Here is a 12,520-nt window from a genome sequence, read left to right on the forward strand (position 1 = left end):
ATAGGCAGGCAAGCAGCTCTAACCGCAAAAAGTATTCGCCTACCTCTCATAAGTTTTTGTACTACAGGCTTAGGCTCGGAGTCTTGCGCCTGTCTCACTGGATTTTCCGTTGCCGTAGACCGGATACCCTAATTAGAGTGATAAATGCGTGCAGGTATAGGTTGCATATAGGTATATGCGCACGCAGTTGTTGTTTCCTACTGCAGGTTGTTGTGTGCACCGATTTCATAAATGGATGGCAATTACTGAACCTGGGCTCTGAAGCAGCTTTTGTTCCTTGGCTGCACTGCTGGCTCTGAATAGTCATTCATTGTTGAAAGTCCAGAAAAATGCCGATTTAGTCCCGTCCTGTTTGTGGCGCTTGCGGGTGTTACCGCGCGTCTCACTCGTCAGGTGAGCTGGCGCCGGTCGCGTTTCCCCGGACTCTCACCAGGCGGCCGCTGCGCCGAGTCGGGCCGCGACTTCGCTCAGTTTCAAACGGCCGCGGTGGGCGCGGCAGTCGCGGGCCGGGCGCGAGGCGAGTGGGGCTGTGTTGGTGCTTTGCTTGTGCGCGGTGAGGTTTGGCTAAGCGTGGAGCCATGGCGCACCACGATGAGGCCGGGATCGGGGACTTTGTCCTCCTGGATCAAATCAACATCGACAGCTTCATGGAGAACCTGCAGGTTCGGTAAGTGCCGAACAGGTGACCGCGCCGGCACTGGCGCTCGGTCAGGGTCAGCGATGGCGCCTCTCGCTTTCAAACAGCCCCTCCCCCCTACAGGCGAAGGAAGAGCTTTCTTCGCTATGGACGTATGGCGATCCATACGCCGACCGTGTCTATACGTTGCATGGCTTCGTCGCCGGTTTTCCCGTAAGGTACGATTGCCGGGTACGATGAGTCGCTGCGGAATGGCCCAGGTCACCAGTGTGCGTACCATTCTCCGATTATGGCTCCGATTATAGGCTCCCGCTCCGTCGCCATGTCCGTTATCAGTGTGAGTCGCCCCGGAGCGATAACCGCCTGGGATTGGGATGGGCACAATCACGGTCGGAGCGCAAACTGCACGTGAGCTCATGGATAAGGGCAGCCCGGCAGCTAGCTCTGTTTGCCCGTCTGACCGGCCGGGGCCGACCGGCAGCTGACAGCGCCGTTTTTACCGGGCCGGCGCAGCCCCGTGGGACGGGAAGGCTTGTAGTTTCCCTGAGCTGGGCTACGTGAGCTCACACTTCGTAAGCTGATTCAGCCGGAGAGAAGGAGAGCGTCGGGGAGTGAATTTTAACCACCTCAGGCTGACGAGTGACGGTTCGTTGTCATCGTCGTGTGGAGCACGTGCTAGTGTAGTGTCGTGATCCTGGCACCGTGGACCAAGCATCTTTCCTACGGTCACGAGTGTTTGGTACTTTGATGAGAAATGACTCGATGGCCATTGGCCATAGATCAGAGTACAATGCTGTTAAATCACACCCTTGCTTCCCAGTGGGCACATTCCGCTCTTCGGTGTCATATTCGCACCCGTGACTGTATCCTGACATTTGACACCGCCTCACTCGGTGGCACTCGCTCGGAGGCAGTCACAGTCGGTCAAATATGTGACACCGATATTGCTAAATGTGTGTACGATGTACGATGGCCTTAGGACAAAACAGTTCGCACCATCTCTGAAAAGTTACGCCTCCCGCCACTGTGGAAACTCCCCACCCACTCGGAAGTGAGGACGTTGCTCAAGAGCCGCACCCCGGAGTTGTTTTGGTAGTTGTGTGCGCCGTCTAGAAGGGGAGGGGCGCGACTGTGCAGGCTGTGCGCTGCCGCTGCACACGGGACGCCGACCTATTCCCACTCTGCGTCCTTGGCACGTAGTCGTCTGTTACGGCCCGTATCGCACCTCCGTCCTGCACCACTGCGCTCCCTCACCGCTGCCTGCCCAGACGCAGCGGGAGGGGTGGGGTCGCGCACTCGTCTCCCGACCCAGCCTGCGCTCGCCTCTAGTGAGAGACGTCACCGGGGAGGATAAATAAACGGGATCGGGACGGTGTGGGGTGAGCTACCGGAGCCACTCGGGACCCCACAGGTCGTTCTCGTACTGCGTCCGGTGTACAGGTCTCGCGAGATTAAGCGGTAGGTTTTGCACTTTTACATTTCCGGTAATATCTCAGAAACTAATCGATCTACGATGAAGCCATTTTACACGATCATGGCCGGCTTGTTACCCAACAAGTCGATTGCATCTTCAACACTTAAAAGCTTAAGACGACGACGATATAGCTTGAAGTACACTAAATTTTCTAGGTGCAAAACGTACCGCTAAAACCCGCGAGACCTGTACATACAGCCGCCGATACCTAACGCTTATAAAATCGGAACTCCGCTCGAGTCCACGAGAATTACCCCTTCACAAATCACACCCATTGTCAAACCAAACAGGACATGGCAGTGGTGGAGGAAAGCAGGAATAATGCTAATATCGTCTTGTTTACCTTGATAACAACACGCCTGAACTGGATTGTTTGTTACATTTTGTCTACTGAAGTTTTATAACTGCCGTTTTGGTGGGCTGTATTTATAATGAGAAGTTTTTTTCAGTAAGCTTACTGAAACAAAACTTCTCATGTAGTCTGTCCGCCTCAATAGAAAGGCGCACAACAGAGCAGCGTGCTCCAGCAGATCCAACAGTACCTACGTATCACATGGCATCGAACTCAATGACATCGGGCGATGGTTTACAGGTACAGCGATGCAATGCATTTCGAACGACAAAGTAGCCCGCGTTTGGCGTGGTCCATGTTTGGTTCTCCATGCTTCCCAGTTTCCAGCATATCCCGTATGCGCAGCTGCATGCCGCCGCCGTTTAGTACCCGACGGTGGGCATGGCTGATGGAACCATCAAACATGGAACCAAACGCGGCACCGCCGCCAGCCTGGCTGGTTCGTCAGTGCTGTGTGAGTGACCTTGGGAGGAGCCGCTGGATGCCGGGCCGCTAGTCTCCGCGGGAATATCTCACCGTTCAGTCGTCAGGCCCAGCCTGAGCCTATGGTGGCTCTGGTCTCGCCAGGCATAGCTGATAAAATCCGACCTGACAGAAGTGGCACCAAGCTTATTGCCTCTGGATCCCGCGACGGCCAAGGATGCCGGTCTCCAACAGGCCCTTGACAACCCTGCCCACGGGGATACCGTTGCCATCCAACAGGCAGCTAATGGGAAAATGCGTCTGGCTTCCGACCTTCCCCACCGTTCAGCGCCGTGCGACATATGCATCCACACTGCGCTATACACTATGCACTTTACCACCGGAACCGAGCGTGCCTGTATATGTAGACAGTCCAGTCCTCCAGCCCGGCCGTGCCTCTGGCCGTGCACCGTGCCGTACGTCCCTCCTGCCGCGGAGAGCCGTGCAGACACCGCCTCCAACTGGTTAGTCTCGTTTGGCGCTCGGACATTCCGTGCATACTGGAGCCGGACGGATCAGACGCTGGCGGCTGGACAATGAACTCGGCCGTTTGGGGAGCCGGCGCGGTGACTCCTGGAAAGGACTGCCGGGATGATCTCAGGGATCCCAGGCGGAGTTCCACCGAATATGTCCGGCTGACGGTTGGACAGGGTGACTCGGAAGGCTGATTGATGGCAGCCTCGGAGTCGGCCCCTCCCCCTCTGAGCGGACGACCCTGGAGCCAGTGCTTTGGACGGCCGTTGGGCGGAGTGCGTCACAGGGCGGGCGGCAGAGGGGCGGGTAGTGTCCTTCCAGGTTTGGGGGCCGCTGTCATCCAACAGGGGGTCGGCCCGTCACGTTCAGTGTCCTACTCTCGATGCCTGCTACTCTCAGTGGAGGACAACGCCCGTCGGAGATTTATTGGTTAGAAACGGTGACGTGACGCGTCATTAAATATTCAGTTATTTTTGAGGAACATCTCTAACGCGATTAAACGTCGTTTTATTATTATTATTCGTTGTGGAACCCGAACGTACCATTGTAACAGTCTAATTCATGCCAGCATTTTTGCAAATTGGTCGCATATAGCCTGTGTCGGTGTCTGGTCCCTTCCATGTCACAGCAGTCTGCATCTGAAGTCTGATTAAAGAGTCGTCTGGAGTCTGGTGAAGAACTTAAGCTGGATCACGTCCCTTAGCGGTCGCAGACAGCAGCGACCGTCCCGAGTTTGGCGCTGCTGCATCTGTCGTGTATTTCCTGCCCCCAATGCCTAATCTGTATTGGAGGGCGGGTTTATCACCGTCCCATCCGCCCAACGCGCCACAAGTCGATCGGACTGACACGCTATACTTTGTAGAGCGTGGGTGGTGGGTATGTGGGCGGTATGACCCAGGTCTCGCGATATATCCGCTGAGGCAGACTGCATAATGCTGCAGGGCCTGGTGATGTCAGGATATGCGCGATGTTGTGGTCTAGCCCGGCAGAAAAATGATGACTGCTCACAAACGCTCTTTTGAAAATAACTAGCAGGGTGCTGTGAGAGACGAGCTGTGACCGTCTTGATAGCAAGGTGGTACCTACTTTTCTGACAATATCTCAGCTTCTTTTACCGATAAGCGACCGTTACAGACCGCTTACCTTGCTCGGCGTGACCACAGAAATTCGAGAGAGGAAAAAATGCATTTCTTTATGTTAGACGATTTACTATCATTTCGCATTTCGCGCATCGAGTCACATGTGTATTGCGTTCCAGTTGCTGTTCTGCTATAGTGGTCTAATTCACCCCGCTTATTTATATTGAAGCCACATTATGACCAACAGGCCGTAGGTTGCAGTCGGGTCGAGCTCAGATGACACAACCAGAACGGTTACGTCGCTCGGCCGAGCAGATGCCAGACTAATAAACAACCCTGTGCTGCACTAAATCGGCGGCTTCCCGTGCCATATTTCTCGCCTTGGCCAGACATCTGGACAATGTCTTGCATATGAGGTCTCTGTTGAACAAATCATTTAACGGGCTGCAACAGCGGCATGTAATCATAATTTAACATAACGGAGCAAAACTCTGGGCGGCATTGTGGGATGACCTTCAAATAACAATGTGTTGTCCTTGGCCCTGCAAAGCTCCAGTTGATTATTTCTGGGCGACGGCTTTACTTTTTATTCATGTATTTCCTTACACCACTTATAGCGAACACAGAGAGCCTATATGATTTAGGTTGGCCCATCGCGGAGATCTGATGAGATTACAGGCCGGGGCGGACCGACTCTTGATCACCGAGGCCCCGACCCGAGCTCCTCTGACGTTAATTCAGCCAGTCTCTGGCGACCATCACTGCAGTGTACCGCCTCAGTGCGTCTACCGAGCGCACAGGGGGCGATGTTGCAGAACTAACGACCGAGCCGACACCGCTGTCTCCGCCGTCTATCCCACCGCCTATCCCACCGTCTCCGGTCTCCGCGCCGGCCACTGGACGCTCACGTGACCACCCGCTGGCCAGTCGGAGCCGCCGCGCGCCGGACCACGTGTTTTTGCGGCCACTGGCGACCGCGGCCCGCGGGCGCTTGGTGTGTGCTGCACTGGGAGAGATGCCCACCGCATCGGAGAGTGCATACCAAGCTCAGAGATATTCTCTGGTGGCGGACCTGCCGGTTGGACCGGCTCGGACGCCTCAGCGCGTGCACAATTTATGTTGCTCGCGCGCATAGGTGATACGGCGATGTGGTTGCGAAACCACTTAGCAGCGGCCCTCTTTTTATTTTTTACGTTCTTTGTAGTACAATAGTGACGAAGTGTCGACCTACGTCCAAATGGTCAGTTCCAGCAGATTTTTCTCGACGGTGTCAGTTTAGATATGATTTTCAACGCACGTATATTTGCAGTTACTTTATTCGGTTTGGGGTCATCGGTGGTCTGGGTCTGGTCTGACGCTCGCTACGGTCTTATCTAGTCGGCCGGCGGGAAGACGGTAGCTAAAGGAAGCTGCGGTAGACATGGCCGGAGCAAGGCCGTATAACAGGGCCGGAGAGAGGCAGCTGGGGGGGGGGGGGGAGGGGCAGCTGGCTCAGCTGGGTCGCACTCGTCTCCTGTCGATGACGTCAACCGGAACTCAGCTGACGTCACGCCATGGCGAGCACGCTGAGTCGCAGCCGCAGCCGCAGCCCACCGGCCAGCTCCCAGCGCAGCGCTGACGGCGGCGGTGACGCCGGTGGCTGCGCCCAGCACCGGGCGAGGGGCAGCTGTGAGTCAGCGCCGCCCTCGGCAGTTGGTGCTGAGTCACCGGGCGACCCCCAGACACGGGGAGGGGGGATATAGCTGCAGAGACGCCGGGTCACGGCTGCAAAGACGCCGGGCCACGGCTGCAGAGACGTTGGGACATGACGTGATGCCGTCTCTCTCTCCCCTGCAGCGGGACGGTCACGATAATTTCACTGATCGCCTGCGTCTTCTTGTTCCTCACTCACGGCTCACCTCTCCGTCCCGTCAGATCCCCGTCTATCTCTCTTTAGCTTGGCTAAGACCAGTAGTAACCTAACGGCCCGATGACGGCCTGATGACGGCTCAGTGACTGGCGACTCGGCCTCGGTCGGCCTGTCAGCTGCTGCTCCGACCCGTGTCGTTTAGTGTGCCACGCCACTCCGCGGCAGCCGAGAATGGAGCGGTCCAAAATGTGCCCGGACAGCAGGTCACAAACTCTGGCTACGGAACGTGCACGTCCGCAGTCTGATGCGCCGTCGATTGATACGGGTGATAGGTGTGTTGTCAAAGGAGGATTGAGCGAGCCCCATGGCCCTTCTATCTCATGCATGGCTCAGTAAGTCAGTAGCACTACCATCTTTTGTCGATGCTAGACGGAATGTATGCCCTGAAGACATCCGCTACAGTAGCGGCGGAACACCTTCAATAAGGGGTGGGGGGGGGGGGCGGGCACTGCCGACTTTTGGTCCAATTCTTTCCATGCAACGCCCATAGGAATAATGTTAAATGCCAAAATCAAAGGGGGTTACGGTGCCACGGTGCCCTCCCCGTTCCGCCGCCTATGATCCGCTACTTTATTTACTTTACGGAAGAACAAAATCGAAGGACCTACAATATAATCCATTTTATCCCGCTGCTGCGGCTGGCAGTGTCCCGATCATATATCCACCGATTGGGGTACCCCGCACCGCTTGGCTTGTGTGACATTGTGCAACGCCGACTTCGACAGAAACCATGAAACCACCGACAGTCGACACCCGACCGAGCACGGTAGACTTTCTCCCTGCTACATTCGCCCGGCGGTGACGGGAGGTGACGGACGGTGGCTGTCAATGAATGCTGGTGACAGGTGCGGTGGCGGCCAGTGTAGCGTGGTGGTGGTGGGCTGGGCACCCTCGCCTGTTCCACATCATAGAGCTGGCAATACTGTCATGCTGCATGTTGATCCTCAGACTGAAGTTGTTTTGCCTCTGTCGTAGAAATATACACAAGCTCCCGCGAGCGGCGCACGTTTTCTATACGGAGCGGCACAGCGCAACAGGACGTGACATTATCCATTCACGGTGCACGATACGCCGTGACGTCCGTGACGCACGTGACGCGATGTGACGTATGGTGACAGATAGCTGAGGTGTCCTTCTCTTGCTGCTGCGGGACAGACCCCCTCCACCGACCCACCCCACTTCCCCTGTCCCCCGCCTGCAGCCTTATCCTTGCACGTCAGCACCGGTGTCGCTGTGGTGATTGACGTATTCAGGTCAGCTGGTGTGACCTTCCCTACCGCCCACATCCCCTCCCCGTGCTCCTCACCCTGACCCCGACCCCGTCCCGTCCCCGACCCCGACCCCGACCCCGACCCAATCCCCCTCCGGCCCGAGCGTGCACTGATGGTGTCACCCAGCCGCCGTACGTGGCTGGGGGCACACTGTGTGTCATCGGGTGTCACCAGTGTGTCAGTAGCGTGTCGCCGCTCACCAGTGTGTCACTGGTGTGTCACCAGCGTCATCAGTGTGTCACCATGGTCGTCGCATGTGGATCTGCGGCCTCGCGCCTGCATAAGTCACGTGTGCGTGTTTCTCGTCCCCGCACCTGTGCTATCTTCACGGCCTACAGAGCTCGACTCCGATAAAGTGTGACACACGCGTACGTTTCTACATATTCAACGGCGTTTATATATCGCTCGTTCACCGTCATGCTACCTCAAATACTCCGACAATGACCACAATGAATCACGGGGACATAACGTCCGTATTCAAGGAAAATTGTTATTGTCTTTAAGCGCCCGCTCGTTTACCTGAATCCGTACACAAATGGCGCATTTGTCGGCGATTTCACGGAAATGTGACGTATTTGGGGACAGACGGGACAGCATTACCATGCCGTCGACCTGGTAGCCCCGTTTCCAGCACAGTCGGAGTAGTGGCCGGGATGCGGGTCCGACTCGAAATGCCAGCTGCCTTGTCCGCACCTGTCGACCGCGCGTGAATAGTGAACTGCTGGGACGATTTGGAACGGACCGCTCGGAGAAGACGGACCGTTTCCGCTGACAAGATGATAAGCTGGCGGCTTTGGACATGGAATGGCGAGCTGAGTGTGAACTCTGCACTATATACAATGTGCATTGTGCGGTACATTGCATTTGCAACATGCATACAATGCACATTCGTGCGATAAGGGTTACAATGAAACCTCTGGGAGTCGTTCTCTGTCCGCTCTGCAGTTATTCTGTTCTCGGTTAAACTCTGGTCGTCCTCGGTCCAGTCCGAGGCCACTGTGTGTCCATTCCCGGGGGACGCTTTCTGGCCGGTTCTGAGATGCTCCATCTCCGGTCTATAGGGACGTTATCGGCTGTTCCTTTCTTCTGTTGCCTATACGGTCCGGTCCGGGACGCCCGTGGTCCGGTCTAGTCAGGAGGTGCTCCCGGTCCGCTCGTGACCTGAGAGCGCAGCAGATGGTCGGCGAAGCGGCCTCTCTCCAGCTCTGACCCAGACGGCTCCAGTGGAGGCTGGCTGTCACATAGAGCACTCCAAACTGCATGCTAAGCATTCTAGGACATTCCTGCCTTCACGCAGTCATATATCTCGAGGACAGAGGTGTGACTTATTAATTGACTTATTAATTCGTATATATGAAGTGGCCCGGGCCGGAGCTGTAGGTCGGAAACGGCTCGGGACGTAGGCCGGAAGTGGCTGAGGCAGGAGCTGAGGTCTGAAGTGACTCAAAGAGAGAGTATGATGGCGTGTCATTTCCGTCGTGGGCTGCATTTTCATGTCACTGGTTTATCCAGATTTACTAGCAATTTGGATGTTGGTATACCAACATGAAGCCTATATGCTTCATTCCTACAGTTTAAGCGATAAAGTAAAAAGTTTGCAACTAATTCTTCGTTCACCTCACATCGATGCAAGGCCCTATCATCGATGTGTTTTGGTCAGGAAGATCTGGACACAGACAATATGATGACCTGATTCACCGGAATAGCCAAGATTATCAGGCATTGCCGTTTCGCTCGAGGCGCTGCATATCGGTACCGTTATACCATGCAATGGTAACCGGTCGGCTGCCGTCCAGCTAGGTAAATATCTGTCCATGAACTATGCCATCGTGGAGATTGGTGAAAGACGGTATAATGTCATCGACAGCTCGCCATCATTTTCCACCAGTGCCTTGCATGGCTGGGCTGGTCCCAACGATCCATTCCATAGTGACCGATGTGCCGTCAACAATGCTGTCTGCTGTCAAAGTCTACTGATTTCCACCTGTCTGCCGTCTCTCTGCTGTCGCTGCCGGCCGGTGTTCCCTGCCGCCGTCAGCGACACCGAAGTCGAGGCGGCGCACCCCTTTACCGGTGCTTCCGGTCGGTCTGTAACGTCACCAGTGGCATGCCATACACGGAGCCACGCTGGCTGGACGGACCTGGCGGGTCGGGCGGATGGACTGGACGGACTAGACGGGCCGGGTTTACTGGCGAGTTGGACGGGCTGACCTAGACTGACCACTTGACCAGGACTGGACGGACGAATGGACTGATCAGGTCTGCCGTTGACTGGGGCACATAGTTACAGAGCTCGGCGACATTTTACAGAGGATGGCTATCGTATTCAGAATGAGAGTTGTCAGACTGGAGTCGTCAGGCTGGACAGAGCTAGATGCCGCCCTGCCTGTGCAGTGTGCAGCACTGACTGTGTGTGGGCGGACTGACTGTCCGGCGAGCAGGGCCTGCGGCGCCGCGCCGGCCGGAAACCGAGCCTGTCGCCCCACCCCCAGATCTCCAGCTTTGCACGCACCATGACGTCAGCTCCCCCCCCCCCCCCCACGTCCCTGGCTCGGACCCACTCCAGGCTGATGTTGGCACGATATTGCTCGCCCCGACTGGAAACGATGCTTCATTGGAGGTCATAATTTATCGTCGTTGGACTGAACCGTAGGCTGTAGAGTTGTCCTCGTGACGTCATCATCTAAAGGCGCAGCAGCTGACCTCGCGGGCAGTGACGTCACCGGATACTGACTTCATCTCTTTCTACCGGTGCCTTTCCGTCCTGCATATGAGGCTATCCCTAATTGCACTCGAAAGTGCGGAAGCTGCTATATTCTGCATTGTACATAGATCAGAGACCGTGAGGGCCGATCCCTTCCAGCTGACGAGTTTAGTCACACTTCATACCATCACCACTGGAGCGAGATTAACCGACACGGCGGTTAGTGACGGCATCATCGCACTGAAAGTGAATGGTCTCACCGCCCCCTCCACTGCCCCTCTCTCTACCCAGCTGCAGACTCATACCAAACGAACCAGTGAGAGTGAGCGTGGCCGCAGTGGTGGTTCTGGCTATAGACATGAGGGGCGCGGGCAGCGGGATCGGGCGGGATAACGCCCCCACGCTCGCCGGTGCTGTATCAGCCACTGCCGGCTTTGCAACAGCGGAAACCACCGGCCCGGAAACGGTCGATAGGGCTCACTGCATGGCTGAACTTAGCGGTGTTTTGGCCATTATGCACATGGAAAGTTAAATCGCCACGAATGACGTGCTATATTCGATTTGATAGTGCGTCTATTGCCCCGTGACCCCAACCATGGAAAGTCGCCCATTGTCGACATAATGCCCGGTACGTTAGCACGGTCTGTCAAACTTGCGGAAAGATTATGCGCTGCGAGCTGTTCAGTGCGACTCTGGTACGTCTGAACCACGATTCTTACAGTCTGAACTACACTTAACATTTCAGTCCGACCGATAATTCTCTTCGGCCCCCGTCTCTGTCCCTCCCTTGCAATGGGCATTCTCCCGTCGCTGTCTGACACTCATTTCTCTCGCCTTTGTCCGATGCAATGCATGTCTCCCGTGACTCTGCCTCTGTCCGCCCCTCTGCACTCTAATGTGCCGGTCAGACGGTTCGCCACCACCTCGTTACCTTATAAGGCACGGCGAGCGGTCAGCTGGCCGGCCGGCCGCCGTTTTTGTGCCCCTGGCGAGTGGTACCAGCTAACGGAGGGTCATGCACGGGGTGCGAGACGAAGCTTACACAGGACTCGTACTCACTGGAGGGAAGGCGCACTTACTGCTGCATTGATGCCCACTGTATATATAACTATACCGTATTACATTTTACGCTCCCTTGCTGTAGAACAAAAATGGTGAGCGTGCAAATTTTACAAATGCGTAAAATTTGTAAATTACTTGTAAAAATGATTTGGCATGTTTTTTCATAATACGAGCTATGTAGTGTGTTCGGGGAAAAGGAAACCCGTGTCGCAAGATCGCAGCGAGCGGAAGCACTTCCGCGATACCTGCACCTTCGGCGCACCTCAACCGTCTTGTTATCGGACCGGCCCCGTTTTTATGCGAGGCACGCTCGAGAGAGCGTGCCTCGGCGCAGAGTTCGAAGTGCGCGCTGTGCTATCGAAGGCAGTAGGCACGACCGGCGTGCTTCCACTGCTGTGGAAGTGGAAATTCTAGTCTGGAAAAGACCCGCCACGCCCTCAGCTTGATTGTTGTTCGGTCACTCTTGGGCGTTCGAGTAGAACGGTCAGCATGTGGGGGGCTCGGCTCCGACGTGAAGGCGTGCAAGTGTGCAGATGTGTACTACAGTGTCACGAACTGTTGAGGAGGACGGGTCCACAAGCCCCAGCGGGGCCTCGGCGACACCTGCGTGATGATTGCTAATGGAGCGAGGATGCTACACGCTCACCCCTCAGTTCCCTATCACAGCCCAGACTGCTGCTGAGCTCGGATCTGTCCCGAACTGTAACACATGGCTAGGGGAGGCTGAAGCGCGCAGAGGAGAGACTCCTTCGCCCACAGCGACCTCCCATGGGTAGCTCGCTCCGGTCCGGTTTAGCCTGTTGCCGGTCGGCCCGCCGCTGCCCGTTCCGCCCGGCCGGACGCGGCGGTCCCGGCGGGGTCAGAGGTTGAGCCGAGGCCGTCCGGTTCCATGACTCAGCTGTGGGACCTACAGCCGAGCCAAGGCCTGGCCCTAAAACTACAGCCGAGCGACCGTGATCAATCGCCTCAGAACGGGAGCACTGAACTCTCAATGGAGGACTGCTTGATGGTTTGGGTGTAACGCGACGAATGGTGAATGGGCAGTGAGGCTACTTGATTAATTTCTTAATGGATATCCGTTAGGCTACTGGACGTC

At 56.0% G+C, this 12,520-nt stretch overlaps 1 protein-coding gene across 1 annotated transcript in view; it reads left to right on the forward strand.

Moving 5' to 3' along the window:
* The first annotated feature begins 459 nt into the window (after positions 1 to 459).
* LOC122364197 (unconventional myosin ID-like) overlaps positions 460 to 12,520 on the forward strand; it is a 30,527-nt gene continuing 18,466 nt past the window's right edge. Inside the window, exon 1 of the mRNA XM_043334347.1 lies at positions 460 to 667. Within this exon, the coding sequence (XP_043190282.1) occupies positions 579 to 667 (89 nt within the window). The 5' untranslated portion in view covers positions 460 to 578. The remainder of the gene's footprint in view (positions 668 to 12,520) is intronic.

The sequence above is a fragment of the Amphibalanus amphitrite genome, unplaced genomic scaffold (genome assembly GCF_019059575.1).
Source record: "Amphibalanus amphitrite isolate SeventyFive unplaced genomic scaffold, NRLGWU_Aamphi_draft 000661F_arrow, whole genome shotgun sequence".
Lineage (NCBI taxonomy): Eukaryota > Metazoa > Arthropoda > Thecostraca > Balanomorpha > Balanidae > Amphibalanus > Amphibalanus amphitrite.